General features: G+C 39.0%; 1 protein-coding gene across 6 annotated transcripts; it reads right to left on the minus strand.

Annotated features, from left to right (window-relative positions):
• Positions 1 to 381: 381 nt before the first annotated feature.
• On the minus strand, positions 382 to 15624 carry LOC122066337 (putative disease resistance RPP13-like protein 1). 6 transcript variants are annotated; one of them, XM_042630156.1, is made up of 4 exons: positions 15349 to 15624; positions 14877 to 15194; positions 3388 to 3529; positions 382 to 619 (listed from the first exon to the last, which is right to left on the minus strand). In XM_042630156.1, the coding sequence occupies exons 2-3, from the start codon at positions 15183 to 15185 to the stop codon at positions 3395 to 3397; spliced, it is 444 nt and encodes a 147-aa protein (XP_042486090.1). In that variant the 5' UTR covers positions 15186 to 15194; positions 15349 to 15624; the 3' UTR covers positions 382 to 619; positions 3388 to 3394. The 6 variants fall into 6 exon arrangements, 4 of the variants coding, with proteins under 4 accessions (XP_042486090.1, XP_042486094.1, XP_042486093.1 ...); XR_006136334.1 differs by lacking the exons at positions 14877 to 15194; positions 15349 to 15624 and adding an exon at positions 12299 to 14870; XM_042630160.1 differs by lacking the exon at positions 3388 to 3529 and having other exon boundaries at positions 14885 to 15194.
• Between the last annotated feature and the right edge of the window lie 5951 nt (positions 15625 to 21575).

Here is a 21575-nt window from a genome sequence, read left to right on the forward strand (position 1 = left end):
AAATAATAGTAATCCCTCAGACAATCTCTAATCTTGGCAAATACTCAAGTAGCCAATACTTGGACCAGGGACAACGAAAACACCATTAATTACATGCAGACTTCAAAAAGGAATCAAAATATTGTCCAATTACTCGGCATTCAATCATTCCATAGGGTGGCAACTACTACTCTAGGTGACATACTTCAGTGGTCCGTGGTCCCTGGATTTGGAATCTACTTTCTCTCTCTTCATTTAATAGATTCCAATTCCACGGACCAGAGACGTATGAGATTGTTCTCGTACATGAACCTGATCCGGATTCACTTCAGTGCACCCTTCGTATAATTCACATGCACACAATCAACAACGATTATCACACAGGAAAAACATGCCCACATAGATAAGAATAGATACCATTTCTAATTATAGTAAAAGCATCAATTCATGTTGCAGCAAATTCTCAAGTAAAAAACTGAAATCAAATTCAATTGACCAAATCCAAAATCCTGCACCAATTGCATGATTGTTATTCACATCGGCACATCGAACACATTTCCAACATATTGCAGCAGCAGTAGCAGCAAATTGAAGACCATTAAGCTTCTTGAACCTGGTTTTGTGATTTTGAATCAGCCTCCTGCTTTGAAGCCAACAACAAATACAACCAAAAAGAGGAGTTAATAGCCAAGAAGGTCAAGATCGAGCTCAAAAGAAGTAATATGTAAAGCAAAGGCTCCGTTTGTTGCAAGGGCAATTTAAAGGGAAGGTAAGTGAAATTTTCTTACTTGAAAAAGAAATGTATATACCCCATGAGTACATACATTTCTTTTTCAAGTATGAAAATTTCACTTCCATTCTCTTTAAATTCTCCTTGCAACCAAACGGAGCCAAATGGAAACAGGTTATGTGTTAAAATGCAAGGCCGTGAATAAGAGCATGATAATGCCCAAAAGAAAAATTCAACTCAAAGCACCAGATCAAATCTCAAAATTTGTAACTGTTAATCTTGACAGCTAAGGAAAAGATCCTTAAATAGAGTTGATGGGATAACATGACATAACAGAATTCATGTAGCTGACCCATTTAGTTGAGTGTGGATTAGTAATGTAGAGGTAGGTCACACTAGGTAAACAAACTTCCAATATGTTAAGCTCAAACCAATTCAAATCTGACTTTACAAATTAGTCTCAACAGAAATCAGGAAAAAAGGTCCAGATACAAAGGAAATCAGAACCAGAATTTAATATGACCAAACTTATTCCAATGAATCAGAAATAGACTCCGAAATAAGCACTTGCAGCAGCAAGGACTAATCCAAAAAAAAAACCGACAGCAGCAGACAAAACCCAGGCGGAACTTGTCTCGGCCAGAATAGAGGGAGGGTTTGTAACTGAGATCTGGCTGAGTATCAGAGGGTAAATACCTGGTCGATTGCTCCCCTTTGAATGGTCCTTCAGCCCTCCAAAGGGTGTCCAGAAATACTAAACAGAGGCTGAGAGAACAGGTCCTGTCGCTACTCCTGAAATCCTTCACTTCTGGGAAAACAGATAGCTGAACTGGCTGTTCTTGTTCTGCAACTCAGGAATGCTGCTGTACCTTCAACCGGTGCCTTCTCTCACCCAAGTCTCTCCCTCACAATACAGATAAAGAGAAGTAAAAGAAAGAACAGAGAAAAAGAGAAGAAGATGGGTAGGCATGGGTGGGATAATGGCTATCTCAGCCTGGGTATCTCACCCACAGCTATCCCAGCTGTTGTCTTCCTTTCTCAGGAGATGGAGCAAGCAAAGCTGAAGCAAAACTTCATTATTCAATTGTAATTTGTGTCTACAGCAACCCTCTTTATATAGAGGTCTGAATTACAAAAATTAGAAACTTGACACAAAATAGAAACTAAGGAAAATAGAAGCTAAATCAAAATAGCAACTAATGCCAATTAGTAACTAATGAAAATAGCAACTAATTCAAAATAGAAACTACCACTAACTTCTAATTTAGGAAACAAAATAACTGCTAATAGGACTTCCTAAAAACATAACCATATTACTAAATTAGGAAACTAAAATAGCAGTAGCCATAGTTATGTATTCTACTTCTGCACTAGACCGGACAATGGTAGTCTGCTTTTTACTACGTCATGTAACCAGATTACCTCCAACAAACATGCAATAACCTGTAGTGGACCTACGATCACTCGCAGGGCTGGCCCAATCAGCGTCACAATAGCCAACTAGTTCCATATGCCAATTAGGACAATAGTTAAGCCCTTTTCCAAGAGCACCCTTTAGGTAGTGAAGAACACGAACAACCGCATCCCAATGTGCTTTCTGAGGAGACTGTATGAAACGACTGAGGACTCCAACAGCATAGGAGATGTCATGGCGAGTCACAGTAAGATAAATCAGCTTGCCAATCAAACTTCTGTACTGATGCACATTCTGAAGAGGTTCACCATAATTAACCCCAAACTTTTGGTGAGGATCCATAGGGATATCAATAGGTCTAGATGTAAGCATACCACTGTCAGATAAAAGGTCCAACACATATTTCCTTTCAGACAGACTGATCCATTTCTTGCATCGGATCACTTCAATCCCAAGAAAATAATAAAGTTGGCCCAAGTCCTTGGTCTGAAAGTGTTGCTGTAGATAAACCTTCACTTCAGAAATTCTTGCCTCATCATTACCAGTAAAAATAATATCAACATAAACTACCAATCCCACCAGTTTATCACCTCTAAGACGAACAAAGGCAGAATGATCAGAATAACACGGAGAAAATCCACAAGTTATTATGGTAGTACCGAACTTGTCAAACCATGCCCGAGGGGACTGTTTAAGTCCATAGATAGCATTGTATAAGCGACACACACGACCTTTATTCTCCCCCTGAGCAACATAACCAGGAGGTTGCTCCATATATACATCTTCTTGTAGGTCACCATACAAGAAGGTAATTTTGATGTCCAACTAAAATAAGGGCCAATCAAAGTTGACTACAAGAGAAATAAGTAGATGAATAGAGTTCAATCTAGCAACTGGGGAGAAGGTCTCAAAATAATCAACCCCATATGTATGAGTATACCTCTTGGCAACCAAACGGGCTTTCAACCGCTCAACAGAGCCATCAGAGTGATACTTAACAGTGTACACCTAGCGACACTTCACCAAATCCTTAGCAGGAGGTAAATCTACTAGACTCCAGGTACCACAACTCAAGAGAACATCCATTTCTACAACCATAGTAGCTTTCCATCCAGGGATACGTAGGACATCATGATAGGTGCGGGGAATAGGGTGAGGAGAAAGTGACATGGTAAGACCATAGATGGTCGAGGGAAGATGAGACAAAGAAACAAAGTTATCAATAGGATACACAACTATAGATTTTTAGTATAAAAGCGTGTACCTTTTCATTAAGCAATTGGTAAGTCATCAGGCGGAGAAGGAGGAGGAGCTTCACCAGAGGAAGGGGGCAATAGAGGAAGTGAATCATCTGGAGTAATGGTATCTACACTTGACTGTCCAACCTTCTTTTTGAGCTGATAAACCTGTAGAGGAGGTGAGTCATTAGCACTAGGAACATTAGGAAAGGGAATGAGAAAAGGAATGGGTGGAGATGGAGAAGTCCACTCCATACCAGACTGAGACACCTGAGGAGGAAAAAATGAGATGCCTTCAAAAAAAGTCACATCGGCACTAACAAAGTTCTTGTGAGTAATAGGGTCATAGCACTTGTACCCTTTATGAGTATGTGAATAACCCAAAAAAATGCACTTATTAGACCGAGGAGATAATTTATCTACTTGTGCGTGCAAATTATGGGCAAAACACACACACCCAAAGACTCGGGGAGGAACAGGAAAACTCGGCAAAGTAAGAAACATAATAGAAAAAGGAAACCTATCTGAGAGAACTAAAGGCATGCGATTAATCAAGTGACATACAGTTAAAACCTCATCACACAAAAAATGTTTAGGAACATGCATATGTATCATAATGACTTGAGCTACCTCGAGGAGATGTCCGTTATTACACTCTGCTACCCCATTTTGTTGTGGGGTATAGGCACAACTAGTTTGGTGTATCATTCCACGGTTGGCACAAAAATCAGAAATATCATTTTGGGCATATTCTAAAGCATTATCAGGTCGAAAAATCTTAATTAAAATGCCAAACTGAGTTTTTATTTCATTATAAAATTTTGGGAACATAGATGAGAATAATCATCCACAAAGATCACAAAATAGTGAAAACCAAATCGATTACTAATTCTGCAAGGACCCCATACATCAGAATGGACTAAAGAAAATAAAGACGTACTACGAGACAGAGCGAGATGGGAAGCACACAATTATGTTTTCCCAACTCACAGGCCTCACATTCTACCCTAAGCATAGACTTAAAACTAGGAAATAAAAGTTTCAACCTAGACAAAGACAAATGTCCTAAACGACAGTGCCATTGGAAAGGAGTCACATCCCCAACAACAGTGGCAACAGTAGAAGAAGTAGTAGAGCAACAGTTGAGATAATATAAACCATCTTTTTCACGCCCTCCACCAATCGTCTTCCTCGTGTGAAGATCCTGAAAAACACAATAAGAGGGAAAGAAGGTTCTTGAGTAATTTAATGAACTAGTTAACTGACTCAAAGAGAGAAGACCTAATGAAAATTGTGGTACATGTATCACAGAAGATAAATTCAGTGAGGATGTAGGTGAGATAGTACCATGGCCTAGAACCAGTGTGGAAGCACCGTTGGCAAGAATAACAGATGTAGAATTGGTATTAGAAGAAAAGGTTTTAAAAAGTAATGACTTACCAGTCATATGAGCAGAAGCACCTGAATCAATGATCCAGGGGGTAGAAGTAGTGAAAAGAAGGGCTGAGGTACTTGCATGAGCTAGGGTGGCAGCGGATGTAGACCCACCATTGGATGTATTAGAGGATGCCTCAAGAATGTGCAAGCGCCAGAGCAACGGATTGATGTCACCGTGCACACTGGTAGATGAATCTCCTGAGGAAGTTATCGGCTTAGTATCAGTGGAATACATTGTGTCAGTACGATCGTCTGATACTGTATGATTGGCTAATTGGGTGGCCCACTCTGGCTTTCTATGCTTTACCCAGCAAGTCGACAGTATGGTTGGACTTCCCATAGTAAGTGCACTGGCGAGATGCACGATCAGATGGCTGTCCACTAGAACCTCGACCAACCGACCCATGACCTTCCCCACGACCGCGACCGCGACCGCGACCGCGACCGCGACCGCAACCGCAACCGCAACCGCAACTGCAACCGCGTCCACGGTTGGCAAGGAAGGCAGAATTGTCTTTGGAAGACTGATCAAGTTTAGTTGATGAAGTAATAAGCTATAGTCATGAATAAGTGTCATTCAAAGTAGGAACAGTATCGCCTGCAAGTAGATGGCCCTCATTGCCTTCAAATCATTATTCAACCCAGCAAAAAATTTGGAAACAAAAAACTCATTGTACTGAGCTTTCAATTTGTCAATGCCTGTGGTCAAGGCTGGAAAACATTAAGTTCTTCAACCATTCCCCTGAAAGCACTATAGTACTCTGGAAGAGATCTGTCAGATTGGCGAAACTAGAACAACTTCTTATAAATATCATAAATACGGGTCATGTTCTTTTCTAGAAAGTGTGTTTCCTTCAAGTTATTCCATACTCCCTTTGCAGCAGAGTGAAACATGACATTTCCTTCAAGTTATTCCATACTCCCTTTGTAGCAGAGTGAAACATGACATTTACAGCGACATCTGGTTTCATACTATTCCACAACTAGATTAAAATCAAGGCATTCTCCTTCATCCATTCATTATAACCCTTGTCAGATGATGGAGGAGGTTCAGAAGTAGTATACTAAAGTTTATCCTTGGCCATAAGATAAACCTTCACAAACTGAACCCAAAGTAGGTAATTCGAATTTCCCTTAAGCTTGACAGAGGTAATTTGGACATTGACATTGTCTGAGACAGATGCAGTAGTCACAGAGGTAGTAGACTTGGTCTTAGCTATGAGAACCAAAAAATAAAGTAGGCAAATAGGGTCACAAAAAGAACAAAAAACAGCAAATCACACTTAAACCACAGCGACCAGCGCTAGCAACCTTGCAAGAATCGAATAGGGCAGGGAAGAGGATGGCAGTGGTCCAAAGTCTACAAATCTTTAGCCCAGTAATAGTAAATCACAATCCATACATAAAATAAATCACTATATGTGATTTAATCCATAATAGTTGCAGCAGTAGGCGGCTACAAACCAGAAAGGTTTAGCGGAAAATTGAGATCAACAGAGACTAATTCTGAAAACCTTTGATTTAATTACAGAGGCTCTGATACCATGTTACAATCCCAGAAACCTGTAATCAAAACAGAGAAAGAAAGGAAAGAAGAGAAGAAGAAAAGAGGAGAGAATAGAGAGAGAGAGAGAGGTGCACTCGAAAGAGACTCCCAAAAGAGAGGAGTGACATGTGATCAGAGCAGAATAGAATGATCGCAGGTTATGCCTCAAACTTTATATTGAATGGTGCTGAAGAAAAGTACAAAAGTACCCCCATAAAGAAGAAAAACCAAATCACAGAGATATGGGGGCCGCTAGGGGCATGTCATTGTTTAGGATTAGCGCCTAACACTAAACTCAATGCCATATATATGCACTATCTCTTTAAAAACGAGCTTGGCTAGGTGACTTGCATCAAGAGTCTTCTTGCATAGGATAAAATGTGCCATCTTGCAAAAACGATCCACAACAACAAATATAGTCATACCTTTCCCGTGTATGGGTTAAGCCTAAGATAAAGTCCATGCTTATGTCTAGCCAAGGTGCATATGGAATGGGTAGTGGTGTGTACAAACCAACATTCTTCTTCTCTCCTTTAGCAAGTTAACGAGTGCGGCATCGTTGGATGACATGCTGAACATCCCTTTGCAAATGAGGCCAACAGTACAAATCCACCATCATAGAATATGTCTTGACCTTGCCAAAGTGTCCACCCATTCCTCCTCCATGTAGCTTTCGAACCAAGTGGTGCCTTAAAGAGGTATTCGGAATGCAAAGACGTGTGCCCGTAAATAAATATCCATTATGAATGGAATACTTATCCCGCCTTCTTTGTTGTAATTTCCGAACACTTCGGCAAAATCAACATCATTAACATACTTATATTTGATGTGTTCCATTCTTGTGCTTTGTATGGTAAAGGTGTTCATCATTAGCACCTTCCAACTGAGCGCATCAGCCACTTGATTCTCTTTTCCAGCTTTGTACTTTAGAGCAAATACATACTCTTGCAAGTAGGAGATCCATTTAGCATGTCGATTGCTAATGGTCTTTTGGGAATGTAAGTACTTGAGTGCCTCGTGATCGGAATATAGTATGAACTCCTTGCCGACCAAATAGTGTCTCCAATGCTTGGGAATTTGAATGACGGCATAAAGTTCCAAATCATATGTAGAATACCTTCTTTTTGCAACATTCAACTTTTCACTGTAAAAGGCAATCGGATGACTAGCTTACATAAGCACGTCTCCTATCCCCACATGGGATGCATCGGTAGCCACTTCAAACATGAGATCAAAATTAGGTAGCCTAAGCACCGGGGCTTCTGTCATCTTCTGTTTGATCAAGCAGCCGGGGTCCATTGGAATAGCGCTTTCCCTCCTTTCGTGCACTCCGTGATAGGTACCATCATAGTGCTAAAATTCCATATGAACTGCCTACAGAATGAGGCAAGGCCGTGGAAACTTCGAACCTCTGTCAAAGTCTTAGGAATAGGCCAATCTACCACGCTCTTAACCTTCTTGGGATCAGCTTCTATACCTTGAGAGGACACAATAAACCTAAGGAATATAACTTTAGGCAACATAAAAGAACACTTCTTCAAATTGATGTAAAGTTTCTCTTCCCGTAGCACCCTCATCACGCGCCTCAAATGTTCAAGATGCTCATCTTGGGCTTTGCTGTAAATTAATATGTCATCAAAGTATACCACAAAGAACTTGCCAATAAAGGGGCGTAACACATGAGTCATCAATCTCATAAAGGTACTAGGTGCATTAGTAAGGCCAAAGGGCATAACCTTCCATTCGTACAACCCTTCCTTTGTCTTGAAAGCCGTCTTCCATTCATCCCTTGGACGAATCCTAATTTGATGATACCCACTTAGTAGATCAATCTTAAAAAAGATAGTGGCTCTCGTTAGCATATCCAACATATCATCCAAACGGGGAATGGAAAATCTGTACTTTACCGTGATCTTGTTGATGGCACGGCTATCAATATACATACGCCATGATCCGTCCTTTTTAAGTGTCAATAGGGCAAGTACGGCACACAGACTTATGCTTTCTACTAGAAATCCTTTTCGCAAAAGATCATCCACTTGTCTCTTAAGCTCGGCATGCTCTATAGGACTGAGACAATAAGTAGAAAAATTTGGTAATATTGATCTAGGCACTAGATCAATAGCATGTTGTATGTCCCTCATCGGTGGTAGCTCATCCGGCAGCTCATCGGATACCAAATCTAAAAAATCAGCCAACAAATCTCTAATGGGTGGAGAATGTGTCACCTCTTTCACTGGTTCAACTTCCTTTGTAACAAGGGCTAGAATCAGTCCGGTTTCTTCACTTGTAACCAAGAATTGTCAATGGGGCAGTACGCACAATTTCTTGTCCACCATGATTTTCTTACTTGTGCTTGTCTTATATGGTTGCTTCTTTGGTTCAGTAGCTTCTTTGGAAGGGGCCTTCTCAATATTCTTCAAAACATATTGCATGTACTTGGGCAGCCCTCAACTTAGCTTTCACTTGAGGTATGTTGAGTGGGTTCAAAGTAAGAGGCTTGCCTTTGTGATCGAAGAAACATTGCTTCTTGGTACCACCAACCAAGATATTATTGTCATATAGCCACGGTCTTCCAAGCAACACATCAGTTAACACCATAGGAATTACATTACACCACACATTCTCTTCATATTCTGAGATTTTCAATCGCACAGAACATCATTGATTTACAGCCATGGTGTTATTGTCTAGAAGTGACACTTTGTAGGGTTGTGGATGGGGTTCGGTCTTGAGTTGTCCCTCAATCACAAAAGCTTGAGACACCACAATTACACAACTCCCGCTGTCCACAATCACTTGAGCCTTGTGTGGTCCACTAGTCATCAACGTATAGAACATTATGTCTCCTCCAATCTTCTCCCTTTGATTCAGCCATCAGAATTTTTGCAACCACATTAATAGTAGTATATAGATCATAACCTTCTTGTGCATATTCAGCCTCATAATCCTCTTCCATTCCTTCAACAGCGACATTCACAACCCAATCGTCATCTTGGGGTTCCTGGATTTGCATGTCCGGGTTGGATTCAATGGCAGTGATGATGGAATTGGCTCTTTAATGTTTAGGACAGAATTTAGCACAATGTTCGGTACCACCACAATGGAAGCATTTCGTAGTTGCTGTCTCTCCCCCAACCATGGGACTCTTACCCTTATCCTGTGTGACTTGTGGAGCTCGGGTAGGGAATCCACTAGGTTTATTTGGTGCATATGGCTTCTTAACTTCAGCGGGCTGATTATACCTTCTTGGGGCTGATTTGATTAAATCTTCTGGCTCTAAGGACTTTTCAATACATTGATTCAAAGTGGAAAGTTCTATTACTCCAATTTTATCACGGATATCATGTCGTAGTCCCAACTTGAATTGAGACATAAGCAATTCCTCATTCTTGCAATAAGCACCTACATGTGAGAGTAAATCATTAAATTTATCAATGTATTCCTTGATGGTCATGGTACCTTGTCGAAGAGTGTTGAACATGTCATAGAGACGGCGCCGGTATGTTGGGGGAAGTTATTTATCACTGAGTATTAATTTAAATTCCTCCCAATTGCGAGGCTCTCTCTGTCTCCGGATAAGTCTATCCTCTTCAGTTTTCCACCAATCCTTAGCATCACCTGTAAGCTTGGTGATAGCCAGTTGGACCTTCCTTACCTCAAACATACGGAATCACCAAAAATGATCATCTAGTGCATTCAGTCAATCATGGAAATAAAGAGGGTCATGTTTTCCATTATATTCCTTCAAGTCCAACTTCACCTTATGAGTGTCATCATGGGGAAATTGGGGTCCATCATGTTCATCAAACCCTTCACCTCCACCATACCTACAGGCTGGTATATTCCTTTGAACGGGGATTGTAAACCTTCTTGGTGCATTATTGTTTTCATTCACCGTGGGTTGAGCAGTAGATTGGGCAGCAGTGGCCTTTTTCAACTCTACAAATTTTAGGTCCATATTGTCCATTCTTGTGTTCAACGGTTGGAGGGATTTCATCACGTCCTCCAGTGAGTATTGGTTAGAGCCCTCTTCAACCATAGCTCTGAACACCACTTAATGTAGAGGTAGGTCACACTAGGTAAACAAACTTCCAATATGTTAAGCTCAAACTAATTCAAATCTGACTTTACAAATTAGTCTCAACAGAAATCAGAAAAAAAAAGGTCCAGATACAAAGGAAATCAGAACCAGAATTTAATATGACCAAACTTATTCCAATGAATCAGAAAAAGACTCCGAAATAAGCACTTGCAACAACAAGGACTAATCCAGAAAACAAACCGACAACAACAGACAAAACCCAGGCGAAACTGATTTTGGCTAGAATAGAGGAAGGGTTTGTAACTGAGATCTGGCTGAGTATCAGAGGGTAAATACCTGGTCGATTGCTCCCCTTTGAATGGTCCTTCAGCCCTCCAAAGGGTGTCCAGAAATACTGTGTCACCACTCCTGAAATCCTTCACTTATGGGAAAACCGATAGCTGAACTGGCTGTTCTTGTTCTGCAACTCAAGAATGTTGTTGTACCTTCAACCGATGCCTTCTCTCACTCAAGTCTCTCCCTCACAGTATAGATAAAGAGAAGTAAAAGAAAGAACAGAGAAAAAGAGAAGAAGATGGGTGGCGTGGGTGGGATAAAGGCTATCTCAGCCTGGGTATCTCATCCACAGCTATCCCAGCTGTTGTCTTCCTTTCTCAGGAGATGAGGCAAGCAAAACTGCAGCAAAACTTCATTATTTAATTGTAAATTGTGTCTACAGAAACCCTCTTTATATAGAGGTCTGCATTACAAAAATTAGAAACTTGACACAAAATAGAAACTAAGGAAAATAGAAGCTAAATCAAGATAGCAACTAATAAAAATAGAAGCTAATTCAAAATAGAAACTAATGCAATTAGCAACTAATTTAAAATAGAAACTAATGCAAAATAGAAACTACCACTAACTTCTAATTTAGGAAACAAAATTAGCAGCTAATAGGACTTCCTAAAAACATAACCATACTCCTAAATTAGGAAACTAAAATAGCAGCACAAGGGTGCTTCCAATGCTGGCCGGTCGCTTCAAGGCTGCTTCTTCCTCCTTTGGTAATGGATCCCATGATGGGGATCTACATCAATTAGGCTCTCATACGAGAACCATTCTCATACGGGCTGATCCACATAGATGGAATACACCACAGAGTTGGTTGTTCGGTAGATACCATCTGTACGGATCAGCCCCATCGAGAATGGTTCTCGTATGAGGACTTGAAGAAAACCTAAGTTGAGTTGAGGGAAAAGATTGAAAACATGGACCAAATGACTGATTCAGCTTTCAGAATATGCTGTCCACTCCAGATGGTTCTCTACCCATGCAATGTTTATAATTTTTACATCAGCCCTCCATTGATTTTATGTCTTAAAATACACGCAAGAAAATCTACTATATGGTGGGTCACATGGTTGAAATAAACCATAAGTTGGATCATGTAGACCAGTCCTCCATGTGGCTTAAAATAGATGGATTATGTAAGGAAGCCTCCTAAACAGGGCATGGCTGCCAAAGTGGACTACATCAGACATGTTAAGAAAATTAAAAAGAGGGACGTAAAGGTGGAATTGTGAATTTCTAGGAACTTTACATGGTCTATAAGGTGGAAATTATGTATTTGGAAAATCTTTTCAAGCACAGAGACCAAACTTTTCAGATTGTGGAAGACTTATGATCTTTACATGGAGATTAGACTCAATTTACTGTAAAGTATCTGTCTCTTGTTCTAAGGATGAGGATCCACCATTCAAGAGACTTACAAGATATTGCTTTACCAAAAACAATAATGTTGAGAGCTGGATGTTTTGTATAAGCAATTACACAGTGCAGGGTAAAGTTGCTGCATTGTATGGGCAGATATTTTTCACTTCCACCTTTATTAGTCTTTAAAATATTTGGGAGAGTAGGTTGAAGTTACCTGCATTGTATGGGCAGAAATTTTGGCGAAGTGGGCGTCACCAACCTTTAGTAACAGTAACATTTGTGGGGAGCTCCTCGGGGCTGTATTGGGCTTTAAAATCTGGACTAAATTTCAGATGTTTGAGCGAAGGCAGGTTTCTCAACCCCTTGGGTAGTGATGTACAATCATATATATAAAGGCGATTAATATTTGGAGGTAGAGTCTCAGTCTCATCCAGAAACTGAATCAATGCTTCCATCTCATACCCAAGATGAAGATTTTTGAGTGAGGTAAGTCTGCTTAATCCTGCATGAGGCAACATCCTGAGACTTGGACAGGCATCGAAACGCAATTCACATAGTCTCGGACTTGACAGAAGTGGCTGTGGTAATATCCTCAGTTTGGGACAGTCTTTAATGGTTAGATTTAGGAGGCTAGGGAATTCAGTTTCCTTCCCTCTAGAGTTAGACCACTCTTCCAACTTATTCAGGTATGTTAAGTGCAGAGATTCCAATAGGGGTAGCTCCCCAATCGGAGGGAGGACTTGGCATTCCCGGCAGAAGGTGAGTGTCAAAGAGGCTAGCTTGTTGTAGCTTGGCAAGTCCATCATCAACCATCTTGGAAATGTTAACCCACTGTAATTGAAGATACATGAACTCTTCAGCTCAGTGTGAGGTCGTAAACTTTCAAAAACCTCAACATCATTATCACCACTATAATCCCACCTAAAATTTAACTGATCAACTTTTGGCTTATTCATCAAATCTGCTTCCCGAGCATCCAGAGGATCAATAACATTCTGCAGTAAGCAGATAGAAAGTGCGCCCTCAAGCTGCCTCAGCTCCTTCAGCTCTTTTATCCTACAACCATCATCATCATTTCAGACAGGAAACTTTGACAATGTCTTGAGACTTCTTAATCTCCCAATTCCATGCGGCATGAAACATAAGGAATTGCACCCATAAAGATCTAGATGCTGGAGATTGCGTAGATACTTCATGCCTTTAGGTAACTCACATATTCTGGTACAACGGAGTAACAGTGATTGTAGATTGAAAAGATCGCATAACGACTCAGGTAATTGTTGTATGTTACCATTATAAGAGAGGTTAATGTAGTGTAGGCATTTCAAATTGCCAATATCGTCGGGAAGTATCTTAATTTCACAGCCCAACAAATCTAACACACGTAAGTATCTCAGTCCTCCAAAAGATTCAATGAAGTAATCCCTACATAAACAATGCTTTTTATCATCTGGGCACACCAATGTGGATAACCTCCTTTGATATGTTTCCTTGTTTATGCTTCTTGCACACATGGACGAATAACGGGTCTCTGTGGAGATACAGCTCGATTTCGTGCAATTAAATCTACCATACACCTCTCCTGAAACTGCTTGTGCTAAATCATGTACAAGGTCGTGCATTACAAATCCACCCTTAGCTTCATTGTCGCGCTGAAAGAAAGACCTATGCAGCAAATCACAAAAATATTGGCCACCTTTGTCTTCCATTCTTGTAGTGTTCGATCTAATAAATCCTTCTGCTTTCCAAAGTCCGATGAGATGTCTCTTACGGAATATATAACCTTTAGGAAATATAGAACAATAAGCAAAACACTGCTTCAAATACGTGGGAAGAAAGTAGTAGCTTAGACTCAGAGCAACTGGCAAATTTCTCTCTTCTAAGTCCCACATGGAACTATTCAACACTTCTTCCCAATGGTTTAAATCTGAATTAGAGCGTAAAAGGCCTGCAAGCGTACTTGCTGCCAAGGGCAATCCTTTGCACTTCTTCGCAATGTTCCTACCCACTTCTTTCAGATTGGGAGCAATAGCACCATCATCCATAGATATGCGCCTTTCCATTATTAACCAACACTCTTCATCAGATAAAATTTGTAGATCAAGGGTAAATATGGGGTGCACCATTGAAGAAACTATACAACTTCGACTTGTTACAATTATTTTACTTCCTTCCCCTGCCTCCATGAATGCAACTCTTAGAGCTCTCCAATCGTTTTCCTTTTCAGTCCAAACATCATCCAAGACGATTAAAAATCGCTACCCCCTTAATTCCTTTACCAACTTATGTTGAAGTGGTTCTAGGTTGCTCAAGTTAGGATTTCTCCCAGTCAAGGACTCTAGAATTGCAGAGGTCAATCTCACAAGATTAAAATTAGTAGACACACAAACCCAAGCTCTTCTTTCAAAATGTTTCTCTACATTAGGATCATTATAGACAAGCTGGGCCAGAGTTGTCTTGCCTACACCTCCTAATCCAACAATGGCAATAACAGAAACCTGTTTTTGATTTTCATCATCTGGATTTGACAACAACCTTTTTTTAATTTCATCTTGCTCTTTTTTTCTCCCCAAAGTAATAGACTCGTCAACCAGAGAACTGCTCTTTAGCCTAATGTCTATTTCATCATTTATACCATGTGATTCCCAATTTCCTGACCCTTTGGGATGGTGATCTTCAAGTTTCTTCTCAATCTCCACAAGTTTCCTTATGAGTTCATCATTTATAAGAGGAATGATTTCTTGTTTACGTAAAATTCCTTCAGTATTTAAGTTAAAGACAAAGAAGGGTACCTTTCTACCTCCATATCTTTCATCTTTTTCCTTATGAGCTTCATAGATGAACACATCCAATATGTCCTCAGCTCGGTAAGCAACATCTCTGAGACTCCTAAGGCAGCGTTTCACCAATATATTCTTTGTCTGAGCTTGCTCCGCAAGCTCAAGCAGTTCTTGAATTTTCTCAAGAACATCTGAGAGTTGTTGCAAAGCACTTTGCACACACCATACCGATCCAAAATCCCTTAATGCTTGTGAGGATAATTTTTCAAGCAAAGCTGATACAAGAAGGGAAACAATTATATCATCTCTACTTCCTTCCATAATTACTCCCTGCAAGAAGTGGAACAGAGCACAGATTAGCTTGTAAATGTTTGAGATGATATGGCTCTGAAAACTAAATACAAAAAACAGTAATTATTCATTCAAGGAAGAGATGTCGAGGAGTTTATCTATGCATCTGCTAGGAAGGAGACTGGAAAATTACCTCCTGAAAACTTAACCTCGAAATTAATGGATTTCTAAGCAGGTTAGAAGGAACGGGAAGAATAGGATCATGTCCTCTTTCTTATTCCCCTTCCATCAAATATGAAAGACTAGAGCACAAAAACAAGCTTTTCATCATTGATTAATCATCAATTATTGATGCTCTTTACCCCCACAAAGTTGATAAGAAGACATATCTTAGATATTTATTTAGGAAAGTGCTATGCCATTCAATGGATTTGGTAAAGCAAAGGAATCATCTCATAACATAAGAAACAAAAAGAGCAATAGCAATCGCAATTCTCCTCAAGCAGATTTTTTTTTTTCGTTTCTTATGAGGTAATACAACTCCTGTGGAGCCACAAAGGCCAATGGGATCAAAAGAGGAAGCATCAAGACTGTCATTTTTCATTTCATGTGGCCAGGGAAGTCATTTCACGTCCCGTGTGTCTGCATGCAAAGGCCACTCTTTCCCATAGAAATTATTTTCCTTTTGAGTTAACATTGAATCACATTATTAAAAGTTTTCAAGAGAATTTTCTAATCTCTTCCTGGCAGATGCCCTAATTATTGACATTCCTGTTTTTCTTCTGTATCAATATTGGCAGGCGTCTAATAAATTGCATTTTTCATTTCATATTTAATATGTAGATGTGATAATCAACTCTACTTCATCCCAATCGACCAAGAATTTCTTATAAGGGGGAATTGCCTAGATCTACTGGATAAACGAAATATATATATATATATATATATATACTAAATTGATTCATTGAAATTATGTTTTACCATCACAACTTCTAATATCGAAAGATTTACCAAATCGCCATATGGATTTAAAAAAAAAAGCTAATTGATCTATCAAAAATACTTCTCTCTCCCTATAGCTCCTTTCCTCTTCCTCTTCCTCTTCCTCTTCCAAGAGACGAACACCACTCCCTCCTCCTTGCAACCTGTCCCCCCGCCTTGCCATCCTCCCTACAAACCCCCCCACCCACCCTCTCCTGCTCTCTCCTCCCACCCCTCCTCTCATTTTTTTTTACACTATAGATTTTTGTCAAAGTTCCTGTTTCGGATTGAAGAGATAATCCCTCTTTGAAGAAAATCCAGAACAGTTCTTTAAGATTCCACCTGTTCTTCCAATCCTTTCTTTTGTTTCATCTTTGAATGCCAAATTGGTTAAAATCTCGATTCCCAGAATTTGAAGCATTGGGTATTTCTCAACATAGTTGAAAATTCCAATGATATAGCTTACTGTGAAAAAAAAAAATCTCTGAAACCTCTTACCTGAGAAGACTCCGTGCAGTGCCAGAAGTTCTTGCTCACAAATCAGCAATTGCAGGAATCACTTCATTGTTAACATCCGATCTCCGTACAGCACCCTCCCTCCAGCATGAGTGAGATCAACAATTTTTTGCAGGAGCCTCTAGTGTTACCGATATTCTCACAATTATCATGGTCGCGTGTGATTTTATTGAAAATGGTAAGACCCAAATGGTTAAACACCGAAAAAGCCAAAGATACATCTCCTTCCAGATTTCATCAGCTCCACCATTAGTGCTTCATTGGGTGTAGAGCAAAAATGATATTGATTCTAATGCACCATGAATCCCTGCAACTCGGACTGTGTTCTACCTTTCCCTAACAAGTTTGTGTTGGATTTATGGGCTAAATTAATTGTTCGGGTTGATTAAATGGGTGAGAGTCAAATTGCATGAACCGGTTCGGTCCACTCTCAAGTTTAGGGATATGTTAGCTCAACCCATTGTGGTTTAGGATTTTGGGTGCATGACAGTATTATAAATACTAGGTTTTGGGTCCCTACAACCATTATTCATTCTTCTCCATTTTACGACTAAAGTGAGAGAACCAAGGAGGTTTAAGGGGCTGTAGAAGATCCATAGCCAAGCCAAGAGAGCGAAAGTGGGAGTGACCAATATCAATCTTCTTCAACATACTTAATGAAAGGTACAATTAGATCCTTTATAATTTTATTAGATTCGTGTTCTTGTTTCTCTGTGTGGTTTCTTCAATTGGGGTTTGGATTTGTACCCATAGTAGATCTAACAAGTGGTATCAGAGCAGAACACATGGGATAAGAATCGATTGAATTTTTCTTGTACATGAGGATTTTGATTCTTACTTAAAACCTGATTTGATAAAATAAAAAAAAAATCATGAAAATCGTAATTTTTCCATCACTTAAAGATCCTGTATGGAAAAAATTTCTTCACAAAAGTTATAGATCACGAGAAGATGGTCATGGCGATATGCCACAAGTTACCCAAAACCTCCGGACGCATCGGCACGCACCGTCGAAAAAGGCTGCCGGAGGAGAGGGAGAGAGAGAAAAAAAAAACCCAAACCTGCAGAATAGTTGCAAGGTGGCGGCTGACTTCTTCTGGAAAAAAAAAAAACTTAAAGGCTTGTTTGGTTTTTGTTCCTTTTGGGTTTTTATTTAAACTACTTTAAATTTCATTTAAATGTTCGTTTTAAGGCCAAATTGAAATCTATTTTTTGCGTTGGATTCCTTGTTTCGGGCCACATTTAATGATCTAATTTTTAATATGACATGTTTATTTGAAATTTTATGTTGTATTTAGTTTCAATCATTGAAACAAGAGGGCATAAATCAATGCTTTGAAAAATATATATGTTATTGGTTACCATGAAATTAAGAAAAGTTTTTAAATTGAGATATGTTAATATGGAAAAGGGTGTAAGCTTCCACTCATTCTTAGCTGCAAAGTAATTTTTTAGGAAACCATGAAAGGATGAGGTGAAATCCACCAAAGTGGTACATCTTATTATTCCATGATTTTTCACAGGGTAGCAATGTAGGTGACATTTGCCCAAATGTGATGTCACCAAAGTTAAGAAAATGACAGTAACCTAGAGGTTCCTAAGCCCAAAGGTGAGGGGATTTCAAAAGTTATTGTTCTTTTCATAGTAAATATGAATTTACAAGAGGACCAGTGCATTCTTAGCCCAAAGGATAGGAATGTAGTTGCGGTTGTGACTCTTGTATGGTTATTGTTGTCCTAGTGACATATTTATATGTATGTTTTGAACATAAAGATATATATCTCCAATGAGAAAGATATGATAGAACTGAGTGAAACCCACCAAAGTGGTACATTCAGTTCAATTATATCTTCCCCAATAGTAAAGGTGATACTTTCCCAAAGGTTATGTCATCAAGGTTTGAGGATAATTATCCACATTTCAGAAAGGGACATTGAATTTGGAGTTCTTTTGCCCAAAGGTGATTGAATTCCGAAGTTAGTGTTGTTTTCACAGTTAAAAGAAGAATATAAGAGCATCAGCTAATTCCTGTCCCAAAGGATAGGGATACATTTTTAGTTGTAACTCTTATTTAAAATATATTGATGGTATTACATGCTTTTATATTATGGTTTATATTTTGATATTTGGCATGTATTGTGTTGTTGTTACTGCTGTAGTAAGATGGCAATTCCCTCAAGTTATGTATCTTCCATCCCAATACTCACTGGTAACAACTATCAAAAGTGGGTGGAGGAATTAGAATTGCATTTAGGTCTTCTTGACTTAGACTTGGCACTTAGGGAGCCTAAACCTGAGCCTCTCACAGACTCGAGCAGAAGTGCTGAAAGGACCAAGTTTAAGAAATGGACTAAAGCAAACAGAAAGTGCATACTGGTTTTAAAAAAGGCAGTTCCTGAAATTATACGTGGGAACATAGAGATCAAAGACACTGCAAAAGAATTCCTGGATGCTATTAAAGGTAGATTTCAACACAACAAGAAAGCTGAGAAAACCACATTGATGACCAGGCTAATGAATACAAGGTATGATGGATGTGGGAGTGTTAGAGAATACATTTTGGGTGTAGCTACTGATGCTGGTAAACTTAAGGATCTTGGAATACAGATCGATGAAGAATATATTGTACACATTGCATTGAATACCCTCCCTAGTCAGTATAAGGTTATCCAATCTACCTACATTGCACTGAAGGACGATTGGAGCCTAAATGAGCTCATTTCCATTTGCACTCAAGAGGAAGAAAAATTGAAACAAACTAGGTTTGAGAGTGCACATGCAACTTTTCACAAGGGATCTTCTGGTGGACCAAGCAGAAGGAACAAAAATTTTTCCAACAGAGGAAGCGTCAAGCCATATGACAGGACTAATAGCTCTCAAGAACTTGATACATCTCAAAAGGCTCAGGATGAAGAGAATACCAACAACGTAGAGTGTTTTTGGTGCCATAAGAAAGGACATGTGAAGAAGGACTGTTTTATTTTCAAGAAATGGTTAGAGAAAAGGAAGAATTCTGGGGTTGATAAGCAGAATGATACTAAGAAAGGGTGAGGTAGACTGATCATCAGCAATTGAGAGCAAGTAAAATTTGGTCACATCAAGTAGTTAGGATTTCTTTACATACAGTTATTTGAAATGCTTGATTAGTGGGAGTTCTGGTTTTGTTTAGTATTTGTTTATGTTTTGAACCTTAGCCCATATGTTTTGGGGCACAGTTTGATGAATTATGGTTAAGTTTTAGCATTTACATTATGCACAGTTATTTCTTGAAATATTTGGTTTATGATTTCATTTGAGAATGTTTTTATAGGCAGTAATTGTCTTAGTTATAGGAAATATTTTGCCACAGTTCAAAATGTAATGTTTGCCACATTTTAAGACAGTATTTGTCACAGTTCATAGGCAATATTTGTCACAGTTTATAGGCGGAAGGCCACAGTTAGATATTAACCACAGGTCAAAGGCGATTTGCCACAGTGAAGGTTAATATCTCAGTTAAGGACCTACATGGAATGACAACAGTGTAATTTGAGGATATGTCAATGTTTCTATGATGGTATCCCACATAGATTCGTGTTAAGAAACTTACTTATGTTTGTAATAACAGAAAGTTGTATGCCGTATATTGAGGTGTATCTTCTGCTGTTATTCGATGTGAGTGGTTTTTTCAACTGAATCACAGTAAGAGTGGTTAATGTAATAAGATTCTATGGCCACACCAATTTAAAAGGCATCCTTATAATTAATGTAGCCCAAGTGGGAAATTATTGGATTTATGGGCTAAATTAATTATTCGGGTTGATTAAATGGGTGAGAGTCAAATTGCATGAACCGGTTCGGTCCACTCTCAAGCTTAGGGATATGCTGGCTCAACCCATTGTGGTTTAGGGTTTTGAGTGTAAGACAGTATTATAAATATTAGGTTTTGGGTCCCTACAGCCATTATTCACTCTTCCCCACTTTACCACAAATGTGAGAGAACCAAGGAGGTTTAAGGGGCTGTAGAAGATCCATAGCCAAGCCAAGAGAGTGAAGGTGGGAGTGACCAACATCAATCATCTTCAGCATACTAGGTGAAAGGTACAAATCGATCCTCCATAATTTTATTAGATTCGTGTTCTTGTTTTTCCTGTGTGGTTTCCTCAATAGGGTTTCAAATTCAAACACATAGGGAGTTCTAACACCATTTTTGTGAAGAAAATTGAGAAATTGAGTATCACGGTATTTCATGGTATTATTAGAGAAAAAAAAAATCAATGTAAAAATATATATTAAAAAAACTGAGTTTTAATAATGTGTAAAAAATTATAATAAATTTGAGGTAACTCGGATTGATTGCTTAAAAGATAAAGCCAAGTATAAGAAAATAATCATGGACAAACATGATAAAATATCGAGATTTCCTATGGGCCACATACATTACAATGAACTAAATAAAAAAGGAAAGGATGAAAGTCAATCACTTTTATGAAAAAGGTAAAGAAGTTTTTGTTTTACAAACTGGCTGGACTGACAATCAATAGTTTCATCCTCAGCCTTATCTAAGTCACCACTAGAAATTAAATGACATAAGATAAAAATTATGATTCAGTCAAGAATACCATATGCTCATAAGTTTGTTGGATGCTATAGAGGCGGCATATTGAATTAAGGAGGAAGACGAAGAGATGTGAGTTCAAACAGGTGTAACTTCTCAAGGCTGGTCCTAAAAATCTATCTCGTTTGAGAGTCCTGCAATTAACAACCATCGATAGGAAAATATATGTTCAAACCAAGGTCACATAACTGGCCTACAGAGATAAGATTTAAGCTGAGTGCAATTAACAACCATCGATAGGAAAATATATGTTCAAACCAAGGTCGCATAACTGGCCTACAGAGATAAGATGTAAGCTGAGTTTAGGAATTATATATGTAACAGGT

This window comes from Macadamia integrifolia, unplaced genomic scaffold (assembly GCF_013358625.1).
Source record: "Macadamia integrifolia cultivar HAES 741 unplaced genomic scaffold, SCU_Mint_v3 scaffold2352, whole genome shotgun sequence".
Lineage (NCBI taxonomy): Eukaryota > Viridiplantae > Streptophyta > Magnoliopsida > Proteales > Proteaceae > Macadamia > Macadamia integrifolia.